Source organism: Caretta caretta, chromosome 19 (genome assembly GCF_965140235.1).
Source record: "Caretta caretta isolate rCarCar2 chromosome 19, rCarCar1.hap1, whole genome shotgun sequence".
NCBI classification, from domain to species: Eukaryota; Metazoa; Chordata; order Testudines; family Cheloniidae; genus Caretta; species Caretta caretta.
In genome coordinates this window covers 5,829,572-5,853,296 of record NC_134224.1, presented here as the reverse complement: position 1 = coordinate 5,853,296, position 23,725 = coordinate 5,829,572, and the positions used below count along the sequence as shown (strand labels likewise).

The 23,725-nt window shown below is 55.4% G+C and overlaps 1 protein-coding gene across 2 annotated transcripts in view; it reads right to left on the bottom strand.

Annotated features, from left to right (window-relative positions):
- The window catches only part of TINAGL1 (tubulointerstitial nephritis antigen like 1), a 31,142-nt gene extending 20,654 nt beyond the window's left edge, over nucleotides 1–10,488 (bottom strand). The window contains exons 1-3 of one of the 2 annotated variants that reach the window (XM_048825698.2): nucleotides 10,365–10,488; nucleotides 4,740–5,066; nucleotides 1,955–2,018 (exon numbers count right to left, since the gene is read on the bottom strand). In XM_048825698.2, the coding sequence (XP_048681655.1) occupies nucleotides 1,955–2,018; nucleotides 4,740–5,043 (368 nt within the window). In that variant the 5' untranslated portion in view covers nucleotides 5,044–5,066; nucleotides 10,365–10,488. The remainder of the gene's footprint in view (nucleotides 1–1,954; nucleotides 2,019–4,739; nucleotides 5,067–10,364) is intronic. The other variant, XM_048825696.2, reaches the window with a different exon arrangement.
- Between the last annotated feature and the right edge of the window lie 13,237 nt (nucleotides 10,489–23,725).

Below are 23,725 nucleotides of genomic sequence, written 5' to 3'. Positions count from 1 at the left end.
CCGCTGCCTTGTGCCAGTGAGGCAATGGAAAAAGCCAGAGTTCAAATTCCACGGCCTCCCAGATGCTTTCCAAGCCCTTCGCTCCCCCCCTCCTTGCTGTTTGGTCTCCGCACACACGGTGGTGCCCTGGCTGCTGGAGCATCTTGTTATTAACCCCGGATCTCTCCCCGCTGCAATCCACAAGGTCGATCCCAGCCCGGGGAACTGCCCCTGATGTAGACACGGCATCTCTCTCAGGAACTAAATCAAGGAGCAGAGCAGGCCCTGTTATACATGGCGGGCAGGGGGGTGGTGTGTAAGGGCTGACGAAAGGTGCTGGATCGACAGCCCATCGGCCAGACCCCGGGCTGCCCCACACAGGGGGCCCAGCAATCCCGTGGCTGGAAGTAAACAGTGGTTTCACAGACGTTCACACCACCTCTGCCTCCTAGACTCTAGGCCGCTGTGGGGGCTGGAGCAGCCCCTGGTGTAAGTTAGAGCAGCCCCTGCTGATAAAACAAACCAGGTCGCCAGTGGCCCTTCCTACCTGCCCTAGCATGCTGCCGTGTTGGGGGCCGGGAGGGGGAGCAGCAGGGGGCTCCTTATGGGTGGAGAGAGACCTAATGGCCTCTAACTCTGGGCCAATGCAGGGCTGGATCTGCCTGTGGGGTCTAGTAGGACATGGGGAGAGAGAACTGAGTGGGAGTAGCTGGGGTCACACAAGATGCAGACGCATCTGGAGTAAGAGCTGAAAGGGGAATTGCTTATTAAGTCCTACGTGGGGTCAGGACTGGGAATATTTTGGCAGGAGGAGCGTTCAGCCCCCAAAGGCCCAGCCCTGCTGGAAGACACTTCCCCTTCTGCAGGAAAGGCAGCCGGTTAATTTTGGGAAACTTCAGCCCTTATTAAAGCCCCCACCCGGGGCAGGGTCTGACCCCTGCGGCCCCAGGAGCTTGGGAACTGGTCAGGGAAGAGTTTGCTTCAACACTGAGTGCATCCCACCCCCGCATTCCTGCCGATAAAACACCAGCGAGAGTTGGCTCCTGAGACAGACAATTGCAACTAGTGGGAGGGGAGTTCCAAAGATTAGGGATGGGGGCGGGGGAGGGCATTTCCAGAGCTGCTCTGCTGTGATTGCCATACACTGGGTATCCTCCCAACTCAATGCTGGGCTGCTGGAAGCAGCTCTCAGCACGCTGCTGAGAAAGGAGGTTCGTTCACGCTGCAACCGTAGCCAGCTTTCGTAAAGGGAGGCAAACCAGTGTCTGTGCTGGGGCTGCAGCCTGGGGGGTTTGACTAGATGACCTCTAGGGGTCCCTTCCAGACGTACATTTCCAAGCCACCGTGGGGTTATCAGGGCAGAATTTGGTCTTGGTGACACCTCTGCAGGAAATAGCGATGAACCCAAAACTGACCCAATCTGGGATTGCATCACCAATTTAACACTGGGCAAGTCAAAGGATTCGCTGTGGGTCATTAAGCATTCCGGCCCAGCTTCCAGAAACCCCACGGCTGCGTTATGGCTCTGCTGTGGAAATTCTGGGTGGCCTGTGCAATTCCATTGCAGGCCCAGGGAAAAGCTGGCCGTTCCCAAAGAGACTGGCACCCAAATCTCAAAGCCAGCCATTGGATTGGCATCAGAGATTGGCTGGAATCTGTGACGGATCATGCCTCTGGTCCCACTCTCCTGCCAGTGCAGCTGACTCCTACAACACATTCTTTGATGCTGTGTGCAGTCTAATTTTGCAAGAGATGGGCCTCCCGCTGAGCACAGCCTTGGGAGATCTCTCTGTCAGGGGATGAGGAGGAAATGTTGGGCAAGGGGTTCCCCTAAGGAAAAATACATTTTGAATAGTTTAAAGAGAAACCTGAGTCATCTGACTTAGCTGATGGCAAACAGCTTATTAGCAGCTCAGGAAATAATTAGCAAAGCCTGGTGGCAGCAAGAACCCTGATCAGAAGCCAAAGCACGCACCAGAGGTTGCAGTTTTCTCTGTAGGTGGCTCCGGTTGGGTACTTGTGTTCACCACGATCACAACCTGGACAGGAGAGAGGCAAAGAACAGACGACGGTGAGGAACAGTTGTGCAGGGATACACATGAGACTAGTTAGATCACTGCTACCACAAAGCCTGGTCCAACTCCCCATACAGTCAGTGGGAATCTTTCCACTGACTTCAAAGGAGCAGGAGCAGGACCATAAGCCACATCACCAGCCCACACAGAATAAGGAGCCATGGTCACAGAGAGACTAAGTGAGTCGCCCAGGGTCACACAGGGAGTCTGTGGCAGAGCAGGGAATTGCTCCTAAGTTTCCCAAGTGAGTGCCCGAACCACTGGACCACCCTTCCAAACTAATCCCCCCCACCCATTTAGAATGGCTTTGGGTTTGCCTTGGCAATATTCTGAACCCCTCTGCATCACAGCCAATCTCAGACAGGTTTTCCGGGCCTACCTGAGCGGCACTGGGGGGCACAGCTCTTGCATCTCAGGGTTTAATTCTGTCTCACGGGAGGAGGAACCAGGTCCCTCCAATTATCCCCGGGGGCCAGCAGGCCCTGCAAGGCTTTAACTCACTCCTCCCCTTGCTGTCTCCTAGCTGCTAGGTGTGTCAGGGCAGCTGGACAAAGTGCAATTAGAGACGGGGCTGGGGGTGGGGGGGTGACTTACCACCCTCTGACTCATCGGCTCAGGGCATGTGCCGTGGTGCAGAGGAGGCTCTTTGTGCGGTTTGGGGTTTGGTGCCGGACAAGCTAAGCGTGTCCACAGTGTGACGCATGCCCTGCAACCTCTGATGTAAACATGCTCCAGGCTTTTCTCATGGCTCCCCACAGCTCAGTCACCCAGGGTCCCTCATATCCCAGCATGGCCGCCGCAGAGCCCCCTCTCGGGCCAACCCCTCCGCGGCTCCGAAAAGGGTGCACACCGCCCCGATTGGGGCATAGTAAAGAGCGCAGGGTGGTTTGGGCCACAACTGTGGGACCCTGCAGCGGGGAGGGCAGGCGTCATTCCCAGAGAGCAGCGTTCACAGGGTGAGATCATGCGAGAGACTCGCCACCCACGCCCATGTGGATTGGAAACATTTCTGATAAGGCGCCAGTTACAAACGCCTTATTCATCTTTATACGCCAGCTGGTTCCTCAATGGCTTCTTAGAAAGAGTTTATGACATGCATTAGAGGGAGGGACACGCAGCTCAGCGGATGCCCTGCCTCCCCAGCAAGGTACGGCAGGGTTAACATTACAGTGAAACATACACGGCTCCGAGCACCACGATCTCGACTGATCAGGTTCTGATCTCAGTGAGAGCAGCATCAACCCAAGGCCCTGAGCCACAGACAAAGAAAGGTCCCGTTTTCAAGCGTAGGGATGTAACTCACAGAACTGGCCAGATTCCAGCCCAGCTCATTATCCTGGAATTCCCCTGGCATGGTCAAAGCAGACAAGATAGTCCACTTCCTTCCCCCGTCCCAGCTGGCCGGGCAGCATTGCTAGGTGATAGCTGCCACATTTCAGCCCGGGCTAAAGGACCCATTTATCTCTGTAGGGTCAAAGTCTGTGTCCAGGTGTACCAGGTGACATTCTGGAGTGAGTCCACTGAAGGCAAAGGCGTTATCTGGATTTACTGTGGCGTAACAGAGCGCAGAATACAACCCATAGGCTGTATGGTGCTGTGAGGCCTTCAGACAAAGGGTGCTAGGGAACGGTCAATAACTAATGTGGCCAGATTCTCCATTGGTGGAAGTCACCAGGGCGCCAATGCATTTACACCGATTTACACCAACTGAGGCTCTGACCCTACGTTCCTAGAAATGGAACTGGAATGTACTGGGCCAAATTCTGCTCCCAGTTACCCCCGGGGCAAAGTCAGACTGGGCATTAGGAAGCCAAACCTCCTTTGTCTCCAGTGGCATTTACACCTCTTACGCCAGGACTGGGTTTGCCCAGGAGCAGGATCCGAGGTCTCCCTTCCCGGCCCATGAGTTTTCCAGCTCCTGGCAGCTCTGGGGTTACGACTCTTCGCTCAAGAGGCGGGCAGAGCTCTAGGAAAAGCTGCTGGCAGCTCCCACCGCAGCCCGGGGCTGGAGAAAGGCAGCTGTGAAGCGCACACATTCCCAGCCGCTGTCGAGCTGAGGTCTCGCAGCTGCCAAGGAAATTATCACATCTTAAGTGGGATCTGTGATAAGGGTGCTGGCGGGAGAGACCGGGGACTGGCAACGTCCGAAAGGCAGCCTGATGCCGAGCAGACCACCAGGGGGTGCAGGGAGATGCCTTCCCATGTCCGGGGGTTTGACCCTGGGGTGGTCCCCTTATGGATGGGGACAGGGGGATGGCTGCTGGACAGAGGCCCTGTTGAGCAGCTTGCTATTGACTCCAAAGGAGAGGAGAGGGGATCACTGAGGGCCGGGAAACACAGAGGTTGCAGGTTCAAATCCTGCAGCAGATGGGACCACACATTATCCCCGTTCGATAGATGTCTGGGTGGCGAGGGCAGGTCCCAGCCTAGTTCCTAGGGGACAGATTTGACCTACACAGACTCCACCAGAAGGACTGATCTGTCATTGGCAGCCTCGGCAGAGAAGCCAAGCACTGAACAGGCCCTGGGGACTGAGCTTTGGGGGTCGCTCTGGGGTAGGAGGATGGGCGGGAGCTGTGTGGATGCGAGGGATGGAGCTTGCATTGCTGCTGACCCCCTGTGGATACCCGAGGCCCTGGGTCCCCAGGCCAGAGCGAGCTGCTGGAGGGGGTCTGCCCCATCTACCTTTGTGCACGGCCAAGGGGGGCGGGATGCCCAGGCAGTACTCCCAGAAGTCAGGGCAGCAGTCGGAGACGGTGCGGTTGCAGAAGAGGTCGCAGTAGCAGATGGTATCCAGGTAGGGCACAGTGCAGGCGTCGTCCCTGCCCACGCAGCAGGCATCATTCCTCTCACAGTACGAGCCGCCGGCGTCCCGGATCCCCCGCTCGTGCAAGCCTGGTGCCAGCTCTCTGCGGGTCCGTGCTCTGTGGGCAGAGAGATCCTCTGCTGCCAACAGCCAGAGGGTCAGGAGAGTCCACAGCAGCCTCATCTGTGGGCCGACGTCCCCGGAATCTGCAGGGGCCAGAGAGAGAGAAGGACGGGACATGAGGAACGCAGTGTCCGGAGTGGACATGGGCAGCTCCTGGCCCACATCCTCGTTCCTAGGGCTGGGCTCAGAGCTCAGAGGGGGACACGAATCCAGAGGGACACAAGCATCACCATGATCTCACCTTGGGCCCCAGGCCAGTGGCAGGTGCTTGACACCAGGGCTTCTGAACACAGGCAAGTGGGACTTGCTGTGGGGGGCTAGTGAATTGGTGGCTGCCAGGAGACCCTGAAACGGAGCTTTCCCAGCTTTGCCCAGCCCGAGGACAAGATGCAACCGGGATCTACGCCTTGTTCTCCTCCAGGGGAGAAATAATCCACCACCTGCCCCCCATGACCAACCCACCCATCACAAAATGTTCCCCTTGCCCACCGACTGGCCTCTAAGATCCCAGCCCTGAGTCCTCGCTCTGCCTGCATCGCCCCCTGCTAGGAGGACAGCCAGGCCGCACCACCGCCTGCCATCCGCGCCGGTGCTTGCTTCAGGTCTTCAGCATGGTATGGGCCACAGCACGGCCATGCGGCTCTGTGAGCCGTTCTCCTTTCAGGCAGCCACTCAGGTGGCCAGCAGAGGCTCTCCAGGCAAGCCCCACCGGACACAAGAGCCGGGGCAGTGGGGGGGACCGGGACAAGGGAGCTAAGGCAGCGAACCACCCTTCAGGGGAAGCCGCCAGCTTGTTCAGCTCTCCAGGAACGAGCCCCCATAATCACCTCGCCAGACTTGCATGCACGGCTCTGCAGGAGACACCATGCATCCTCTGCACCCCTGTGCAGGAGAGCGTGAAACACTGACCAGCTAGCAAAAGAGACTCTGCTCTGGAAACTCACGAGCAAGGGTATCGCCCAGAAGAAGCCGGGGAGATTTAACGAATGGCTCTGTCCTAAGTGCTGTGAGGACAGATTCTCTTCCCTTTTGAGTTTCTTGCCAGGGAAGCCACCACGGAAGGTGGCTGATTCATCAGAGCTACTGATGCAGAGCTTGGGAGCTATCACCCAGAGCCTCAAAGGTATTTAGGCACCATTTGGGAGTTAAGTGCCCAAATACCTTTCAGCGTCTGCACCGAAGAAACCAGAAGGAGATGCAAGTGGGGGTGTTCCCTTCCCATGCAGATTGACAGCTGTCAGTCACCTAGCATCACACCTGGCTGGGACAAGGGGGGAGCTGGGGTGCCTGTTGTTTGCAAGGTGGGGGGAGAAAGGTTTGTTGCTTCCCAAATCTTTACCAGGCTAAAGGTACAAACTTCCTTGGTTCCCTGCATGTCAGATAACCAAGGTGAGGGCTCCCAGTGGGTTAGGTAGGATCAAGGCTGCAGCAGGCTGCAGGTTAGGCAGGATCAAAGCCCAGGCTAGCAGGGAGCTTGATAAAACTGGGACCCATGCTCCCAGCAGCTCAGGCAGCGGAAGCCAGCTGCAAGCTCTGTGCACACTTAATATAAGACCAGGCTTTGGCTGCTACTGTTGCCATCTGTCATGGTTCTGTTGCTGGGGTCTTTGCTATTTTCCTTTCCCAGCTCCCGGAGTCAGGTGATTCCCTGAGATGCTCAACTTCTGTTTAGAAAACAATATAAGTTTCTAGCCCTGCTGGTTGCAGAGAGAAACTGGAAAACGGGACCCCTAAGTGCTCCCCCACCAGGAGAAGCAGCTGCTCTTTATTCTTTGTTAAATCCCAGGATTGCGCAGGGCCTGGCTTACGAGGAGGTGATACCAGTTTTGCCTGCAGGGTCAGGCACAGCCCACTCAGGTCAGCAGCAGTGCAATGCCGCTCCCAGCCTAGCCCGGGCAGCAAGAAGCAGCCAGGAATGTGCTGCAGCGTGTTCCCGTTTAATCCCCTCAGACTGGAGAGGGGCAGCAAGAACACGGCGGTGCAGCCAGCTGCCCTTGTGGCCTGCGGTCCACTGACCAAGGCTTTCTCGCATGCTCCTCGGCAGCGACACAGACTCAGAGCAGAATCAGGCCCGACATGCCAACGGCTTGCCCTGCACCACTGCACGGACTCCAGGGCTGCAAGCCAGGGGGGAGTCTGGCCCTCGGTGTGGCATTTGTGTGGGGCTGGGACTGGAGGGGCCCAATCCTGCATCAGGAATCCCCCACACTGGAATCATCCAGCGCTCCATCCAGCAAGGGGCTGCGGGCCAGATCCCTGCCATGACAGAACTGCACATATTGACCCCCATTCTGTTCTGGTGGCCTGCCGGCACTGGGGCGTTTTGCACCAATATAACCCCGGGGCCCGATCCTCCAACTCAGGGTGCCCAGCGGAGGCACGTCCACCAGTGCAGAGTGGGTGGGAATCGACACCGCCGTGAGGGGCATCATGTCACACTCACTCCGCCCTGCTGTAAGTGACAGCACAAGGGGCTGAGCGACAGAGACTCAGGCCTCCAGCCACTGCGCTGGGGTAAAGGCTGCAACGTGGCCAGCCCAAGCCTCTTTCCACGCAGCAGCACCCCATCTACACTAGGGCTTTGCATGGGCGTCACTGCACCATTGCAGCCCCTGCCCGCAGTGACCCAGGTATAACTGCACAGACCCAGGTGTCAACACAAGAATTGGCCCCTGATTTAGTTAAATGGGTGCAAACCCCTGTGGGGATGCTCTGAATCTGGTGTAAGAGCAGCTTATTCCTGTCCATCTCTGGCCCCCATCTCTGAACTCCTCACCATCTTTAATGGATTTATCCCAACTCCCTGTGAGGCAGGGCAGTGCTATTATCCTCCAGATGGGGAAACTGAGGCACAAAGCGACTAAGTGATATTCCTAGGGACACCTAGGGGGTCTGTGGCAGAGCAGGGACTCGAACCCAGGTCTCTTACATCGCAGCCTCTTGCCCTAACCGCTGGACATTCCTACTTCTTAACCCTGTGTCTAATCAACGCAAGCTCAAAAAGCCTGGTTGTAACCAAAATCATTGTCCACACACTCATGCACCAGGTCAGTTAAACCAGTTTTAAATTGCCCCTTTTGTTATACCAGTGCAGCAACCCCTGGAGACAAGCCCGTAGCCTACTGACATCTCTGCAATCGCGGGCTAGGCTACACCAAAAACAGAGTCCGTTATTTCTGTGGGAGGCTGTGCCTGGAACATGCTGGTTTCGGATTCAGAGTGTCCCGTTTTGCTGTAGCTTGAGGCCTTTTTTGTTTTGTTTCTTAAAGCTTAAACCATTAAAAACTAAATGACGCAGGATCAACCGGATTTAGGCTCCGAAGTCACTTGGGCACTTTTGAAAATTTTATCCTTCAACTCACTCAAAATATGATGCTTTTAATCCAAAACCAGAGCACCCAGCCCCCGTTTGCACCAGTTTCGCCAAAGCGGGGGATTAAACCGATTTTGTTCTTTTGGTGGCAACTTGAGGGTGGATCAGCCCCGAGAGCGGGATTCACCCACCCACCCAGAGTGCAAATAATTGGATGTGTGTGTGGCTTTTTGCCCCGCAATGCACCATCCCAGGGATGTTCCCTGCAGCTCTTCCCCTCACACCAATCCCTGCTCAGAGGTTTTATTCGCCTTCCTCTCAGCATTGTTCGGGGACATGTCAGAACTTAGCTTCCCTCTCTCTGTCTCTTTGATCTGCAAGGGCCAGTGTAGTATCCCAGACTGCAGGGCAGGACTGGGGGGGAACTGGCTGAGCTGTGGGTGGGGAGGCCTGAGCTGGGGCAGCAGGGGGCTGTGGGACTAGCAGAGGATTTCAGGGCAGGATTGAGGGGACAGCAGCAGAGCTATGGAGGAGAAATTAGTCCAGTACCTGCTCACGCTGCTCCTGGCTCCAGCCTGCGTTCAATCCTTCCCTCTCTTTCATATTCACTTGGGTTATAGCAGCCTTGCCTGTAACTCCCTGGCCAGTCGTCCTGATAGGGGGGTTGAATGTGCATCTGAATGTATGCAGTGCTGTGATCTAGGACTTAGACAATGTGATGAGTTTTCAGGGCTCAACAGCTAAATTAGGCAGGGAAGGGGAGGGGAATGGAGGTCAAAAGGCAGGGAAGGAATTTCAGTCTATCTTTGCCAGTGCCTTTGCTTACTGCAAGGTAAGCAAGCTGCCTTCATTTCGTTAGCTTAACCCTCTGACCTAGATCTAGGACATCACAGAAACAAGCAGCATGGAGCGTAAATCCTGGCGCAGCAAAGCTAAAGCAGGCTCAGGAAAGTGCTTGGAATCTGGTGGCCGGTGGCAATTAAACTCCAGCATACAGTAGAATTGCTGGGCAACCGTAAAACACCAGCGGTGGCTGCATTTCACTGCTGGGCAAGCCTTCCCTGGGCAACATTGCTGTGTGACTGTAAAACAGCAGTTATGTCCCACCCCAGAGGAAGCTGCATTTCAGTGTTGGGTGAAGTCATCCCTGCAAATGCGGGGCCAAATCCGGATCCCATTCCCATTCTTGCAACCCTGCTGAAGTCAAGTAGGGGGTGTAACATGAGGGCAGACCTTGCCCCCGGTCTGTAAAGTGTGGTGCGTATCCCCTGGTGGGGAAGGAAGTCTACAAAAGGGGGAAATCAGCTTCCCCCAGCAGCGCAGCAAGGAAAGGCTAGTGGAATTCTGCTTTCCAGCCCCAGCCCAAACATACCCTGCCTTCGGAGCTTAGCAGCGGGCTGTTCGGGGCTGTGTTCTTTCCTCCCAGCTACACCTCTATTAAACACACTAGGGATAAGTTTCAGAGTAGCAGCTGTGTTAGATAAACACCCATTTTTTCATGGTCTATGTGTATATAAATCTCCTCACTGTATTTTCCACTTTATGCATCCGATGAAGTGAGCTGTAGCTCATGAAAGCTTATGCTCAAATAAATTTGTTAGTCTCTAAGGTGCCACAAGTCCTCCTTTTCTTTTTACTAGGGATAAGGAATCTAGGAGCTGCCCCAGTCCCTCCCAGTAAAAGCCCCCCCGCAATCTTCCCACGACACACAGCCCCCATCAATAATGCATCTACCCAGGAATGTATGAAATATTTGCAAAGCCTTCCAAAGTTCACCCCAGCTGAGCCAGCCCCTCTGGGCTGGGACCGGCTGGCAGCTGATCCTCCTGGACTGCAACCAGCTCTGAACCTAAATCAAAAGCTGAATCCAGGTCTTCAAGAAACAAAATCGTCTCTCATCCTGTTCCCCTAAAGCAGTGAGAAATCCATGAAGCTGATTCCTTCCCTCCCCTCAACCTCCCGGCTGCACCATGCAGAAATCAGCTGCCCACAGCTCCAGCAAAACCCACAGGGAGGAGGCAAAGCCCACTAGAGCCCAGCTCCCTGCCAGGAAAGAAGAGGATTTTACCTGCAACTTGCCTGTCCCCGCACAGCAGCAGTCTGGGCTCGCCAGCAAAAGCCCTGTCGTCCCCCTGCAGGACAGAAACTCCTAACACAGGCAGAGCGGCTGAGCCACTCCTCTGGGCCTGGCTGTCTCTCACACACTGGTGCAAAGGGGCCCGGGCACTCCTTATGTAGCACACGCCTTCCCACCTCCACTCATCGCTGTCAGCCAGCCTTCTCTGGCTCCAGGGGGAAAGGCTGCCGCGTTCACATGTGCAGCCCAGAGCAGGGCTCCACATTCCCAGACAAGGGATGGGGTTTCGGGGAGCTCATTGGCCATTCGCCTTGGCTTAGGGGACGGTAGCTGGGCACGGAGATTTATCTCCCAGTCCCAGCACTCTTTCTTCCCCTCTTCGCACCCCAAGTAACCCTCGCCAGCACAGGTACAGAGCAATCACCAGACTGGATCAGAACCAGGCTCCACCTAGCCCAGCACCAGCGGCTGCAGACGAGGGTGCAAGAAACCTGCCTGCACGAGAATCAACCCCCTACAGCATACCCCCTCCGAACCAGGCACAGGCCCCGAAAGCTACACTGCCCTACCACATCACAATAGCCTTGCGCCCAAAATAACGCCCTGGGGTGTGGCCATGCTGCAGCTTTTTCCTAGATACGGTGACCAAAGGGCAAGTGTGAAAAATCGGGACGGGGCTGGGGGGTAATAGGAGCCTGTATAAGACAAAGCCGCAAAAATCGGGACTGTCCCTATAAAATTGGGACCTCTGGTCACCCTATTCCTAGAAAATATGCAAGGTGGGCAGAATTTCGATGGCTAATCTAGGTGTTTATTTTCAAGCATTTTTTTCTATTTTTATTGATTTAAATTTTCCTAGTCGTGGGAAATTACGGAGGGGCTCGGACAATTAGTGAACGGCTCCAAACGTGACAGCTTTGGAAACTGCTCAAACACAGACGGTCAGCATCACACCTCAAAACACACCCAGCAACTACCCCTAAAGTGACAAATCCACCCTGGCTTTACTGTTCAGGACCCTGGCCAGTCCTTTTGTAACAAGCCTAGGGCAGACATGGCGGGATTTGGACTCTAAATTCTCAAACAGTGTTTCTCTTCCTGTGCCTGTCTGTAGATTTTGATATTATGTGTCAGTTTGGGGGTGTGCGGCGAAATCGATTTTTATCGACATTTAGCAAGAAAAATCGAATCCTGCCAAGCCTAAGGATACTCTACGGCAGCGGTCCCGGGGCACGTCTTCACTCCAGGGAACAGCTGCAGATATATTGCTGTAGCACCCGGAGTGTAGATATTTCCTATGTTGATGGAAGGGGTTTTTTCAGTCAATGTAAATAATCCACACCCCTCATGAGCCACGGTAGCAAATATCCACACGAGGGGTTTGCATTTTTTATACCCCGAGCGATGCAGATAGGTCGATCAAGATTGTAAAGTGTAGACCAGGGCCAGGTTAAGAAGGAAGCCCCTTGTGAGAAGGAGCAAGACCCTCCTTCTACCAGTGTAAATCCATTGACTCTAGTGAGGTTATTTCTCATTTACACCAGTGTATGTGAGCAGGCCCACGGGGGGTGAAGTGGTAATTCATGTCCAGACTGCGTGGGGCGTCAATCAACAGAGGGAGCAGCCTCCATCTGTCCAGCTACATCCCAGTCTCCAATATGTACCAACAAGTGTCCCCATTTGGATAGGGCCCCTGCAAAGATGGGGCTAGTCCAGTCCCCAAGTGGGGACGCAGCCAGGTTTAGTTGCTAGAGCAGGGGACTGGAAGTCCAGATGCCTAGGTTCTATGCCTCTGCGTGACGTTGGGCACTTCCTTGCTCTGTGGCTCAGTTCCCCCCCCCCCCTTTGTGAAACAGGAATATCGTATTTATTTACTCACCTTGGTGAAACACTCTGAGACCCCCAGATGAAACAGGCAAACAGGCCAGCTGGCCCAGAAGAGATGTTAGGGCATGTGAGTGACAAAGCGACGGCCCTTAACGAGACACCACTCACAGTTAGAGCGAGTAGCAATGATAGCTCTTGTCAGGCTGAGGGGTGTGAGCTGAGCGCGGCTGCTCAGTTCAGAGGCGGTGTGGAAGGTAGGGCTCATGCGTCTAAACGTCTTCCAGCGGCTCACTGTAAATTACATGGACTGATTTTCAGACCAGCTCAGATCCTACTGAGGCTCCACGTGAGGGGGCAGATTTTCAAGAGCACTCAGTACATTGGGTGCCAAGAACCTTTGAAAATCTGGCTCCTAGTGTCCCGTAGGCTCAGGTATCATCAGGTAACTTCCTCCCTTACATGTGCCTTCAGCATCTTTCACTAGACCACCCTTACGGACTGTTAATCCATGCCCCCTGCTAAGCAGCAGGCCATCACCAAGGCAGCTGTGAACAGGAGTGGTGTGGATAACACTGGTCTCCATTTGCTCCCAGCCTCTTAGCCTGTGTCCAGGGATAAAAGGTGTGATGGAAGCAGGTGTTAACCAACATGCTAGAACAGTCCAGTGTAGACAAGGCTTTATCGTGGTCATGTTATAGTTTAGGGGTAGCTTAGGGTTTTCCTCAACCAGCTAATGTGTTGAAACTACGACCTAAGATGTTGGGACTCAGGAGCCCTGGGTTTCAGTCCCACCTCTGCCACCAGTCTGTTGGGTGACCTTGGGCAAGTCACGCCCCCCTGTGCCTCAGTTTCCACATCTGTAAAATGGGGATAATGATATTGACCACCTTGATCAAGGGCTTAGAGATCTATGGAGGAAAAGCACTATATGAGAGTTAGGTGTTGTTATTAGAGCGTGTTAAAGTCACGCCTGCATCCCCACTGGCTCCCTCCCTAGTAACACATTGCCTATGGCTCCCCTGAGGGGTACGGAATGGGGGGCTGCTCGATCCAAGAACAGAACCCCCCCGCAAAGGAGCCAGAAAGCTGTGGTTTCAAGGCAGGGATTCATCTTGACCCCAGCTTGCCCGCCTGCCTGCTGCAGCCACTTTGCCACCATCCCCCTACCTGGCGGCTTGCAGTGCCAGTCTTGGGTTTCAAGGTTCAGGGGAGTGCATGTGTAACGCCAGGGCACAGCTTGTCTGAATCAGATTTTGTCGTAATAGAATTAACTGCAGTGAGAGGGAACTTGACCTTAGAATAAACTCCGTCCTTGAGGCAGAGATAGAATGCGGCCGGCTCTGAAAGTGAGGGTCTGAAAGAACTAGCTGGAACCAGGCACAGTGCGGGCAGGAGCCATGCTGGCTTCCTGAAGATAATGCTGCCAATGCACCAAGCCTGGCCTGCAACAGCCTTCGACATAGTCCAATCCTGGACTCCCTACACACAGCTCAGCTGCACCCCAAGCCTCACCTGCACCCCCATGCTATTCCCATCCTGGACTCCCCACACATAGCTCAGCTGATGTGCCCCAACCCTGGCCTGCAGAAGCTCATCCCAGTGGCGAGGTGGCCCAGCTCCTTCACGACCCCAGCCTCTAGATGCCAAAGGTTCATGCATTAAATCCCCCGGTTTAGTAACCCTTGGGCCCGGGCGGAATGTCACAGAGGGGAGGTGCGCTGCTGTCTCAGCTTCCATGGGTGCAGCTGCTGGGTTTCACTTTCGGTGGTAACTGCTGAAGGCCAGGAAGCCAGCGGGTTCAGTCCGGCTGAGTCTGGCCTGGAGGTGATGCAAGCTACGGAGATGTGCAGATTAGTTCTACTTGTGTCCTTATGTAACCCTTCTTCCAGGTAGAGCCAGCAGCAACAAGGGCCAGGTTCAGTATCTAGAGGTTCCTTTTCAACAATACAACAGAAAACTGGCTCGAGCCCCCACCCGGTGACCTGGGACAATTACACACCACCCCCTGGGCACCTCTAAGAGGCCATACTTCCCCTCTTGCAAGCACAGAGTCTGAATGTAGCAAAAACTTTTAATAAAAGGGGGGAATTAACTCAGCATTAATTTGGGAAAACACTGCAACTAGGGCTCCTAAACACAAACCATGAGCAAAAGAGCCATCCCCAGGTAAGTTGGGCAATGTCCTTTTCCCCTCAGGGTCTTAAGTCCAGCAACCCAAAAGTCCCTTTCACATGCCCGCCCCTTCTCTCACAGTTGCTGGCCTGCGCCAGTGGAGCCCCAGAGTTCAGAGGTTCATCCACAGAGTTCGCCTCCCACCCTGGGGGGAGGGAAAGCTCAGTGGTTTGAGCATTGGCTGGCTAAACCCAGGGTTGTGAGTTCAATCCTTGAGGGGGCCATTTAGGGATCTGGGGCAAAAATTGGGGATGGGTCCTGCTTTGAGCAGGGGGTTGCACTAGATGACCTCCTGAGGTCCCTTCCGACCCTGATAGTCTATGATGGCGGCGGAAAGGAGGCACCTTACGCGCTGCACTGCTCAGGCACTCGCTTGTCGCCCCAATGGCTGATTGCCACACCTCTGCAAGGCTCTGCTCTGGCCCTCTCCACCAGCCACCCTGCTGGCCACTTCTCTCCACTGCCCAGCTGGCCCTGGCGAGTGGCCAGCTGGCAGAGAGACAAGATGTATTCAGACCCCCACACACACACTTAGCACCGCTCTCAGCGATTTCAGCTGTTAGAGGGGGGAGCCTCACTGCTAGTGTGTCTTTTGCAATGGAGACAGGTCCCAAAGGAGGTCAATTACCTCGCCCCGGGTATCAGTGATCTCAGCTCTGCAGCAGTAACAAGACTCTCAACTGAAGCTAAATTAGCTCTTTGAATTATACCATGAAGAGAGGAAGGATGAAAGAGTGTCTAGTCCCCTTCAGCAAGACCCACACCACCAACTACAACTCTCTCTCTCTCCTCATTGGGCTTTGGAACCCATGTCCCCTGCTAGCAAGTGCCGTTCAGCTGAGGGTGAGTCCCTCCATTGGGGTATGCCAGGTACAGTTCTGCAGCCCTTGGTTCACACAACTAGGATCACAACCCTTTATTACTCCTGCCCCAGCAACAAGGAGGCTGGGGATCCAACACTAGCCACAAGTGATCATTAGGCAAGCAATCCCATCATGCTGAGCACCTAGGCTGGGTGAGTGTGTGCATGCAAACGAGATCAGCTTCTGAACCCTTTTTCCACAGCTCACCACTAGATGTGAGGGGAGAGCGCATTCAGACTCTGCTTACACTTACGTCCCACCTGTCATCACCATGGTAATCGAACCCCTAATGAAATCTTAGTAGCACTCAGTTGGACCGCTGTTGTCAGCCTATGAACTTGGCAGCCACAGGAGACCCTGGCGCATGGACCCATACAAGTAACCCTACATACGCCTCCCTAGACACATCTCTCCCACAGGACACGATCAAGCCATCACCCACGATGCATTGCTGTTTGCACTCCGCACTGCATTTACATTTCGGACAGTCAGACCTGGAGCCATTTTGGATTTGGAATCCCTGTCAGTTTCGGGGGGCGGGGCGATCTCTACAAAATCCCAGGGGGCTCCCCCTCTTCCCAGTGATGATGATGTAATAGCAAAGGCAGTGTGGGGGTTCAGCTTAAAGGTTACAAGCAAACAAAAGCATTTGGGGTTAGCACAGAAGAGTCCACAAGCCAATCAGAAATAAACGGAAATAACCCTGATCGCGTCTTCCTGGACATTGCTTGATCTACTTACATATCTGAGGCTTCGACAAAACCTGCTGTGGTCTCTTGACTGGCGCAGCCCAACACGAAGCGGCTGTGTGACCCAGTTCTTGCACCGGGACAGCCTCGCTGCCAGTTCACAGCCCTGAGCGACACCCACCGGATCTCGTGTGCACCGCGATGCCCCTTCACTTTGCTGGGCATATGGCAGCTGCGGCGTTGCAGGGCGCTTTAGGGAATAAAATGCAACAAGAGGGGGGCTGGGGGTGGGCGTCAGCTGTTGAAACCAGCGATGCTGCGAGCTTTATGGCCTGGGTTCTGCCCGGGGTGAGTGGAGGTGACACACGCCCCACTGAGGAGCGAGCCTCACGCCCCTTGCAGGGGGACTCCCTTATTCCCAAATAAATGCAGAGTCCCTCCTCCACCGGCTAAGGGGGTGCTGAACTATGCACCCTGCTCTCCACGACAGCACTCACTGGAGGCCTCCTGCAGAGGCCTGGTCTCCGATGAGCTCTGAAAGAAAATAGGGGCAGACGGTCTGGGTGGAGGGGTGCAGGGAGCCTGCTCCGGCCTGGACGATAATCAGCTGTGCTGGGTTTGTTGGTACAGCCCCCCCTGCAGCCTTGTCTCTCGTCCGCTCAGGACCCCTCCTGCCTGTCCGGCGCTCGGGCTGCCCCCCACGAGCCATCACACAATGGCCAAGTCACTGGAGCAGCTGCCCCGGCCTGCGCCGTGGGGCGGCTGTTGCACAACGGGCCAGTAACCCTTCGCGGGGGGCGTTACTGTGGAATAAAGAAGGTGATGTGAAACTGAGACCACAGAGGCCCTCTGTAAAGATCAGGGGTGAGCCGAGGGGCCCCGAGACGGCAAAGGAAGCAAAAAGATGAAGCTGAATCATCTCGTGCCAACGTCTCCTCCGCCCAGTGAGTTTGCAAAATGCAGAATGGGCCACACTGAGTCACACAGGGTGGGGGGCAGCACAATGTCCCGTCAGCTGGCGGGTGGGTCAGCCGAGGGCTGTAGGCTGGGTGAGAACAAGCTGCACTCAGTACCCTGATGTGTCACTTCCGGGGGACACTGAACCAGCCTCTGTCAGCCCTCCAGCGCAAGGACAGCCGGGTCAGACGCCCAGTGGCTCCAGTGAGGTGGGGACGGGGTCTGTATTTGGAGCTGGTGACGGAAGGGCCGGGTAGCGAGGTGTCTGGGGGCGTTTCGCAGCAGGGTGACTGGGGCCCTTGCCAGGTATTGCTCTCTGCTGCCACTGGGAGGGGCCTGGCATAAGAGCTAGAGGGAGAATGAATGAATGAATGAATGAATGAATGGCAGACAAGCCTACAGGATGCAAAAGGTGGCTCAGACCAAAATAATAAAATAATAATATGACCAGCTTCTCTATTTTCTGACCATCCTGCCCTGCTGCACCTTGTAACGAACACAGAGCTGTCCACAGGTCAGGTCTGCTGCATGCTACAGCAGGGCGCAATGGCTTGGCCATAGAGCCACGAACCTACAGGCCCCTCCCAAGCACGGGAGCGGAAGGAGACAAAGACATGGAAGCCTCGGGGCCGAGATCCCCTCACACCTGCAGCCAGGCAACAGCTGGAATGAGCAGCATACACAGGGGAAGAGGAAACAGGGGAAGAGGGAAGGTGGGGGCGCAGGCACCCAGCTGAGAGGGCAGCCCAGCTGATGGGAGGAACAAGTCCAGAGCCTTACTGGGGATCCCAACCCATGGCTAAAGGACTGGACTGGGACTCAGAACATCTGGGTTCAACCTTGTCTCTGCCACTGACTCCCTGCATGAGCTTGGCCAACTCACTGTGGGCCAGATTTTCAAAAGCAGCTCCCACGCTTCCCTGGCCACCTCCTTTAGATGCCGACAGGGCAGTTGTTGGACGTGGAGCCCTTTAGAAAATCTGGCCCTTAAATGCCTCTGTGCCTCCGTTTCCCCTTGTGTGAAATGGGGATAATAACCCTTCCCTGCCTCATGGGGATACGGGGGAAGGGAACAGGGGGTTATGAGGAGGAATGCTCGGGAGGTGCTCGTGTACTCCACTGATGGGGGCCCTCGGTGGGCTAAGCATCTAGACAGACAGGCTGTGGGACATGCACAGGCCAGTTCGGACCCGACAGGCCCGCTCCCGTGCACTGAGCTAGACAGCTGGCTCCTCGGAGGAACTGCTGGTAGACAACGTGTAATTAACCTGCAAAGTGCTACGGGTGACTGTAAATGCAAAGGCTCCAAAAAGGACCAGGGCTTTCTCTGACTAACGGAGGTGTTGATAACCGGGAGCGCGGCTATCCCTGAAATGGATTTTTACTGGCTCCCGCTGGAGCAGATCACTGTTATATCAGTGAAAAAGGTTCACAGTGATTCTCTTCAGTACACAGCAGTGTACTGAGAAGGAATTACACAAGCGGCAAAGGGTTATATGAATCACATAACTTCTGTGTTCGACATTAAGAGCTACACATTGTTTTAACAAGTGTTTTGCTTTTGTTTCTTTACAAACATACACAAACAAGCCCTGCGCTAGCCTCACGCAGTTTCTGCTTGGCAAACAGAGAAGGTGGTTACCAATTTTATAGATGGCTTCTTCTCTCCTTGTTAGTTTTTTTTTAGCCCTCTGATCTGTTTCGGATTCCCCCGAAGCAAAGCCTTGGTTACCTTGAGACCCCTCTGGTCTACAGTCCTCCTTGAGCCCCCGGAGCAGAGTCTTGGCTACTTTGTGTAGAAGCGTTGCTGTTTTAAGCGTTAATTAAGGAATTCCAGCCACACTAATGTACTTTGCTTGATTTTTATACTTTTTTTTTAAAGCAGTTACACGTCTTAAAAGCATGCCCAGTGGGCGTGTGGTTACTCCTTTTTACTTGATTGGTGTTTAAGGAAGGGGCTGGGGCGGGGTACCGAATGAAGATCACCCCACGTTTACTCACTTATGAATTATTCACTCTCTTTCTCTCTGCGTGACATCCTTACTGTAAGGTCACTATGACCAGGTCGACCTGTACTCCATGCTGGAACTTTATACATGTGATCTTTTCTTTTGCACGGGCCCCTGTTTGTTGACTAATAGATTTAATATCAATCCCGTACACACAGACTTCGCCAGTTCTTTATCAAATTTGCTTCTGCTTCAAGGGAACCAGCTCCCAGGATCCTCTGCAGCCATTCAGCCATGTTTAAGTTATGTCAAGTTATGCTCACGCCATTCATTCAGTATGGCCACACTACTATGGCACCATCCCAACGGGAGGTACCTACAATGACACCAGCGCTGGGAAAATGTATGTGAAAGACCACACCATGGGCATGCTTCAGGGCAGAAGCAGATTGCCCGATGGGGGCAGGAGGAAATGGCCCGCTCCTGGGACAGTATTGCACAATGAGGTGCCTCATGGGAATGCCAGCCCTTTCTCTGCAGCATCCGGCTGCATCCCAGGTACCAGGTTAGATGGGCCTGTTCATGCCTTCCTGAGCTGGCGCCTCGGTGTTCTTTTGGGCTGTGCGTATAAGGGCGCCTCCACCCTGGGAGGAAGTTGCATGCTTCGTGTTAGGAGCACAAGGCCAACAGCCCTGGGTCATTCACTTGCCCGATCCTTGACTCTGCTTGCATGCGACAGCACACAGGCCCAGATCCGCAGATATTTAGATGCTTAACTCCCGCTGATTTCAGGATCTGAGCCTTAGCTCTTATACAGGCTTGTCTCAGCCACAGATCTCAAAGTGCTTTACAAAGGACGGGACAGTGTCATGAGGGAAACTGAGATACAGAGCAGTGACGTGACTTCTCTGAGGTCGCATGGTGAGTCAGTTGCACAGCCAGGAGCAGGCCACTGGAATTGCCATCTGGCTCAGACCAGTGGGTCCATCCAGCCCTGTTGAGAATCCCCTGCAGTTAGGGGATATGGTGCCCTTCAGGGAATTTCCTCCTGACCTTCTGAATTAGAGATTAGCTCATGCCCTGAAGCATGAAGGTTTAGATCTCTTCCCAAACTCCTGGTTATTTTTTTTAACCCTCACTCTCGTGACTCTCATTAGCCACATAACTGGCCAGTCCCGCTGGGGAATCCTGCTAAATGCTTGGCCCCGAATAAGTCCTGACGCGCAGCCCTGGCTCCCAGATTTAGGCGCGGAGCTGCCTGCTGGAGACAGCCACCCAGGCAGAACGCCCCCTGTGGGAGCTGGTCCAGGTCCCTGCGTTTGAGAGGGGACCTGCTCAGCCACGGGCCAGACGGGGCCCAACGGGGTGCAGCACAACTGCCCGGGGCTGAACTTGGCCCGCCGTGTCTTCCTGCACAAAAACAGCTCCTTGAAGTGACTTCCCGTGCCGAGCGCTTCCCGGTCCCTCCCTGCTGCACCGGCCGCGGCCGGCCGAGGACACAGCTCAGGGAAGGGACGGGGTGATCCTGATGGGATGTGCCACAGGAAGGCATGGCAGGCTAGGCCGAGACCCGCAGGCTCCGCCGCGCATACTTTTTCGGTGACAAGGAAGGGATGGGAATCCATGGTGAGTCACGTCTTTCCAGGCGCCCCTGGGGGGACAGAGCAGTCCCTGACTCCAAGGAGATCCCTGGCTTTGCTTTAGTTTAACTCTTTCACTGCTGCTGGGCTGAACTCCATGGCTGTTCCCTATCTGACATCGGTTGGGGCCAGGGGGTGTGCATGTGGGAGATCATCCAGCACACAGGGGGTTAAACAGCTTTAACAAGGAATTTCCCTCAGTCGGCCAAGTCGAATTTATATTCTCCGGACCCAGGACATTCCCAAAGCCTGTTACCAGAATAGCTTTAGGGTCAACGCCTTCCCCCAATGACTGAGACGTCCCTTCCAGAATTCCCCATTATTCTGGATAGCCTGATAGCCTCAATCTGGAGAGCCCTGTCCGGTTCACAACAGGAGCCATTTGATCAAAATCCTGCTCAGCGTGAACCCCCGCTCACACATCCCATAGCAACAACAGCCTTGCCTTCATAAAGCCACGTTCATCCACTGACTCACTGGATCGGCTCATTTCACCCACCACTGAAATGCAGCCACCTCTGGGATGGAAGGTGGCAGCTGTTTCACAGCACACAGCACGGCTGTGTTCCAGGCCAGGAAAGGAAAGGAAGAAGAATTGAATTGAATTGAAATGGCAGGACACTGGGACGTGGACAGCGCTACGCTGGTGGGAAGTGACATGGGATTTGAATGATCACACCTGCTCGGGATCTTTGTTTTCTGTCTCATTGGAAAGGCAACACCTCTGGTACCACAGCGCCACCCCACTGGGGCTGCTGTAATACCAACTCGGAGGGCAGAGCGCCCCCTGCTGTATCACCGATCCCACTGCCTCCGGTCACGGGTTTCCCAGCCAAGTGCCGCCCCAGCCTGTCCAGCTCCCAGCTCGAGCGGCCCCCAGCTGCGGAACGCGTTACCTGGCGTTTATAGCAGGTGCCCGCCGGGACGCAGCAGACTCGTGATTCGGCCCCTGTGCGTGCTGGGGCTGGACAGGTTAACGACTCACACAGAACAGGCCGGGCGCTGGCGTTTCTGCTGAAGAAAGTTGAGGCATCGCCGAAGCATTTTGGCTCTTTCCAGGCCTCTTCCTGTGTTTGTGCCCAGTGCAGAGATCAGCCCAGATACCACCATCCCTGCAAGGGTGTGAGAGCTGGGCAGGGCGCAGGGCTCTGGGCAGGGGCAGGGTGAGTCACGCTTCCTGGCATTTTCCGGACTGTCAGCCAGATCCGTGCTGCTGGGTAGCCCTGGGTACCCTGGGGCCTCTGCCTCAGATCTAGACCCACCTCATCTACTTCCCCACACAGCCTGTCAGCGGGGTGCAGGTCTGATACCCCGTGCTGGTCCCAGCCTCTCACTCCCCCGGCCAGCACAGAGGAGGGAATCTCAACAGCGACCCCTCCAGCTGACACAAACACACGGAACGGCCTCAATGAAAGGTCTAGTCTCCCTCAGTCTCCCTGTCCCAAGGGTCGGTGAAGAGGGTTACAGTCAGAGGGAAACTGAGGCAGGGGAGTCTCAGCCAAAGGAGAAGGAACCCAGGAGACCGACACACCCTGAAGGGAAGCTGGCTGATCCAGGGTGACTCTGGGCTAACAAAGGGCCTTTACGAGCCGCTTCTATCCTGCCAACTTTTCTGCAGAGGCCCTGAGAGTGTGACAGGGAGCATGAGAGAGTGCGTGAGCGAGGGATGGAGGGGTGGATACAGCAATGGATGTGGGGCATTTAAGGCCAGAAAGACAGCTATGATCTTCCAGCCAGGCCTCCTAAATAAGGCCAGAGAACAGGGGACAGTGCTTCCTGCACCAAGCCCTTCAGTGGAGTACAGCTGGGGACAGACAGACAGACGAATGTACATCGGGCGAGAGAGAAAGTGAGTGTGTGTGATGGGGCTATGCATGCTGGTAGGTGGAAAGCTCCTCTCTGCCCCCCACGCGCCCTGGCCGGAGTGAAGTTGGGGGCCAGACACCCCATCTATATCCCAGCCAAATGGTGTGGTCCCATCTCTCTCCCCCCGCAAGCAGACGCATCCCACGTGGGCAAGCAAAGGTCACTCCCCACCAGGCTCCGGGTGCTGCTCCGGAGCAATCAGGCAGCCTGTTCTCCCCACCCGCGGGCGAGACAGGGATCGTAATCTCTGCATGCACCAAGCACCTGGGCGGGCGGGCAGGCTGCGGCCAAACAATGCTGCGGGGAGGGGCTCTCTGAGATGGCTTGAGACAGTGGCCGGCAAAGGCTCTCATGGGGAGGAGGGCAGGGGGAAGGGCTTCGTCCTCGTCCAGATTCACCCCGGACTTGCCCCTCCATTGCGCCGTCTCCTGTGCACTGCTTGCCATCGGACGGACCCCACTCTGCCTCCACCTCGTCCTTTTGCAGCCTCACGCGGGGTCCGCTCCCCCGGCGTGGTCCAAAAGCCCCAGGAGGGGAGCAGAGCCAGCCCATCCCAGCACTCCACAGGCTCCAGACCCCTGTGCTTAATGGGGCACCGTGGTGGTGCTCCAAACCCCGCGGGGTGTTCGAAGGGCAGCCCCGGCCGGGCTTGCAGAAAAGGGGATGGGGGGAGTAGGCCTTGTGACAGCAAAACGCACAGGGGGAGAGCAAAGGCCCAGGCCCCTCGTGGAAGTCTGGGGAGCTGACGTTTGCCGGGACCCGGGCTAGCCACTGTGGGTGAGGGCATCATGGCCACCCGTTCTGGTGGGGAAGCAACTCGCCACCTACTTTGGGGGGGTCTGCAAAATGCCCCGCGGGGCACCGGCGAGGTCTTCAGCCTGGGTGTGTCGTTTGGTCCTTGGGGATGTCAGATACGGCCCCCTTCAAGCAAGGCACAGAGAGGAGACAGGGCCATGCAGTGGGGGACGCTTTACTGATCACACCTGCCCAGTACGGCTCTGACCAGCTCTGGCTAAAGGCCCATCCCAGCATGCCCTGCGCTTCCTTTGCAGTCTGGGGTGGAGCACCTCAGGCAGCCCCCCTGGCTGGCTGCTCCGAAGTCCTCGTCCCGGATCGAGAGGGAATATTACAGGAGTTTATCCATTTACCTCCCCAATCTCTCCCCGCCTCCCCCAGAGGGCGGCCCGATGCAGATGAGCCCCACGACACGGTGACTCGGCTCTCGGGAGCATCTAGCACCCCGGCTCTCTGGCCATATTCAGCTTATCCTTACATCATGCAGGATGGGTGTGATACCACACCGCGGCCTCCTGGAGGGCTTAGTGCTCATGCCCAGCTGCTCTGGCCGCACTGAGGGCACCCCGCAGATTTGCTGAGCACTGCTGGAAA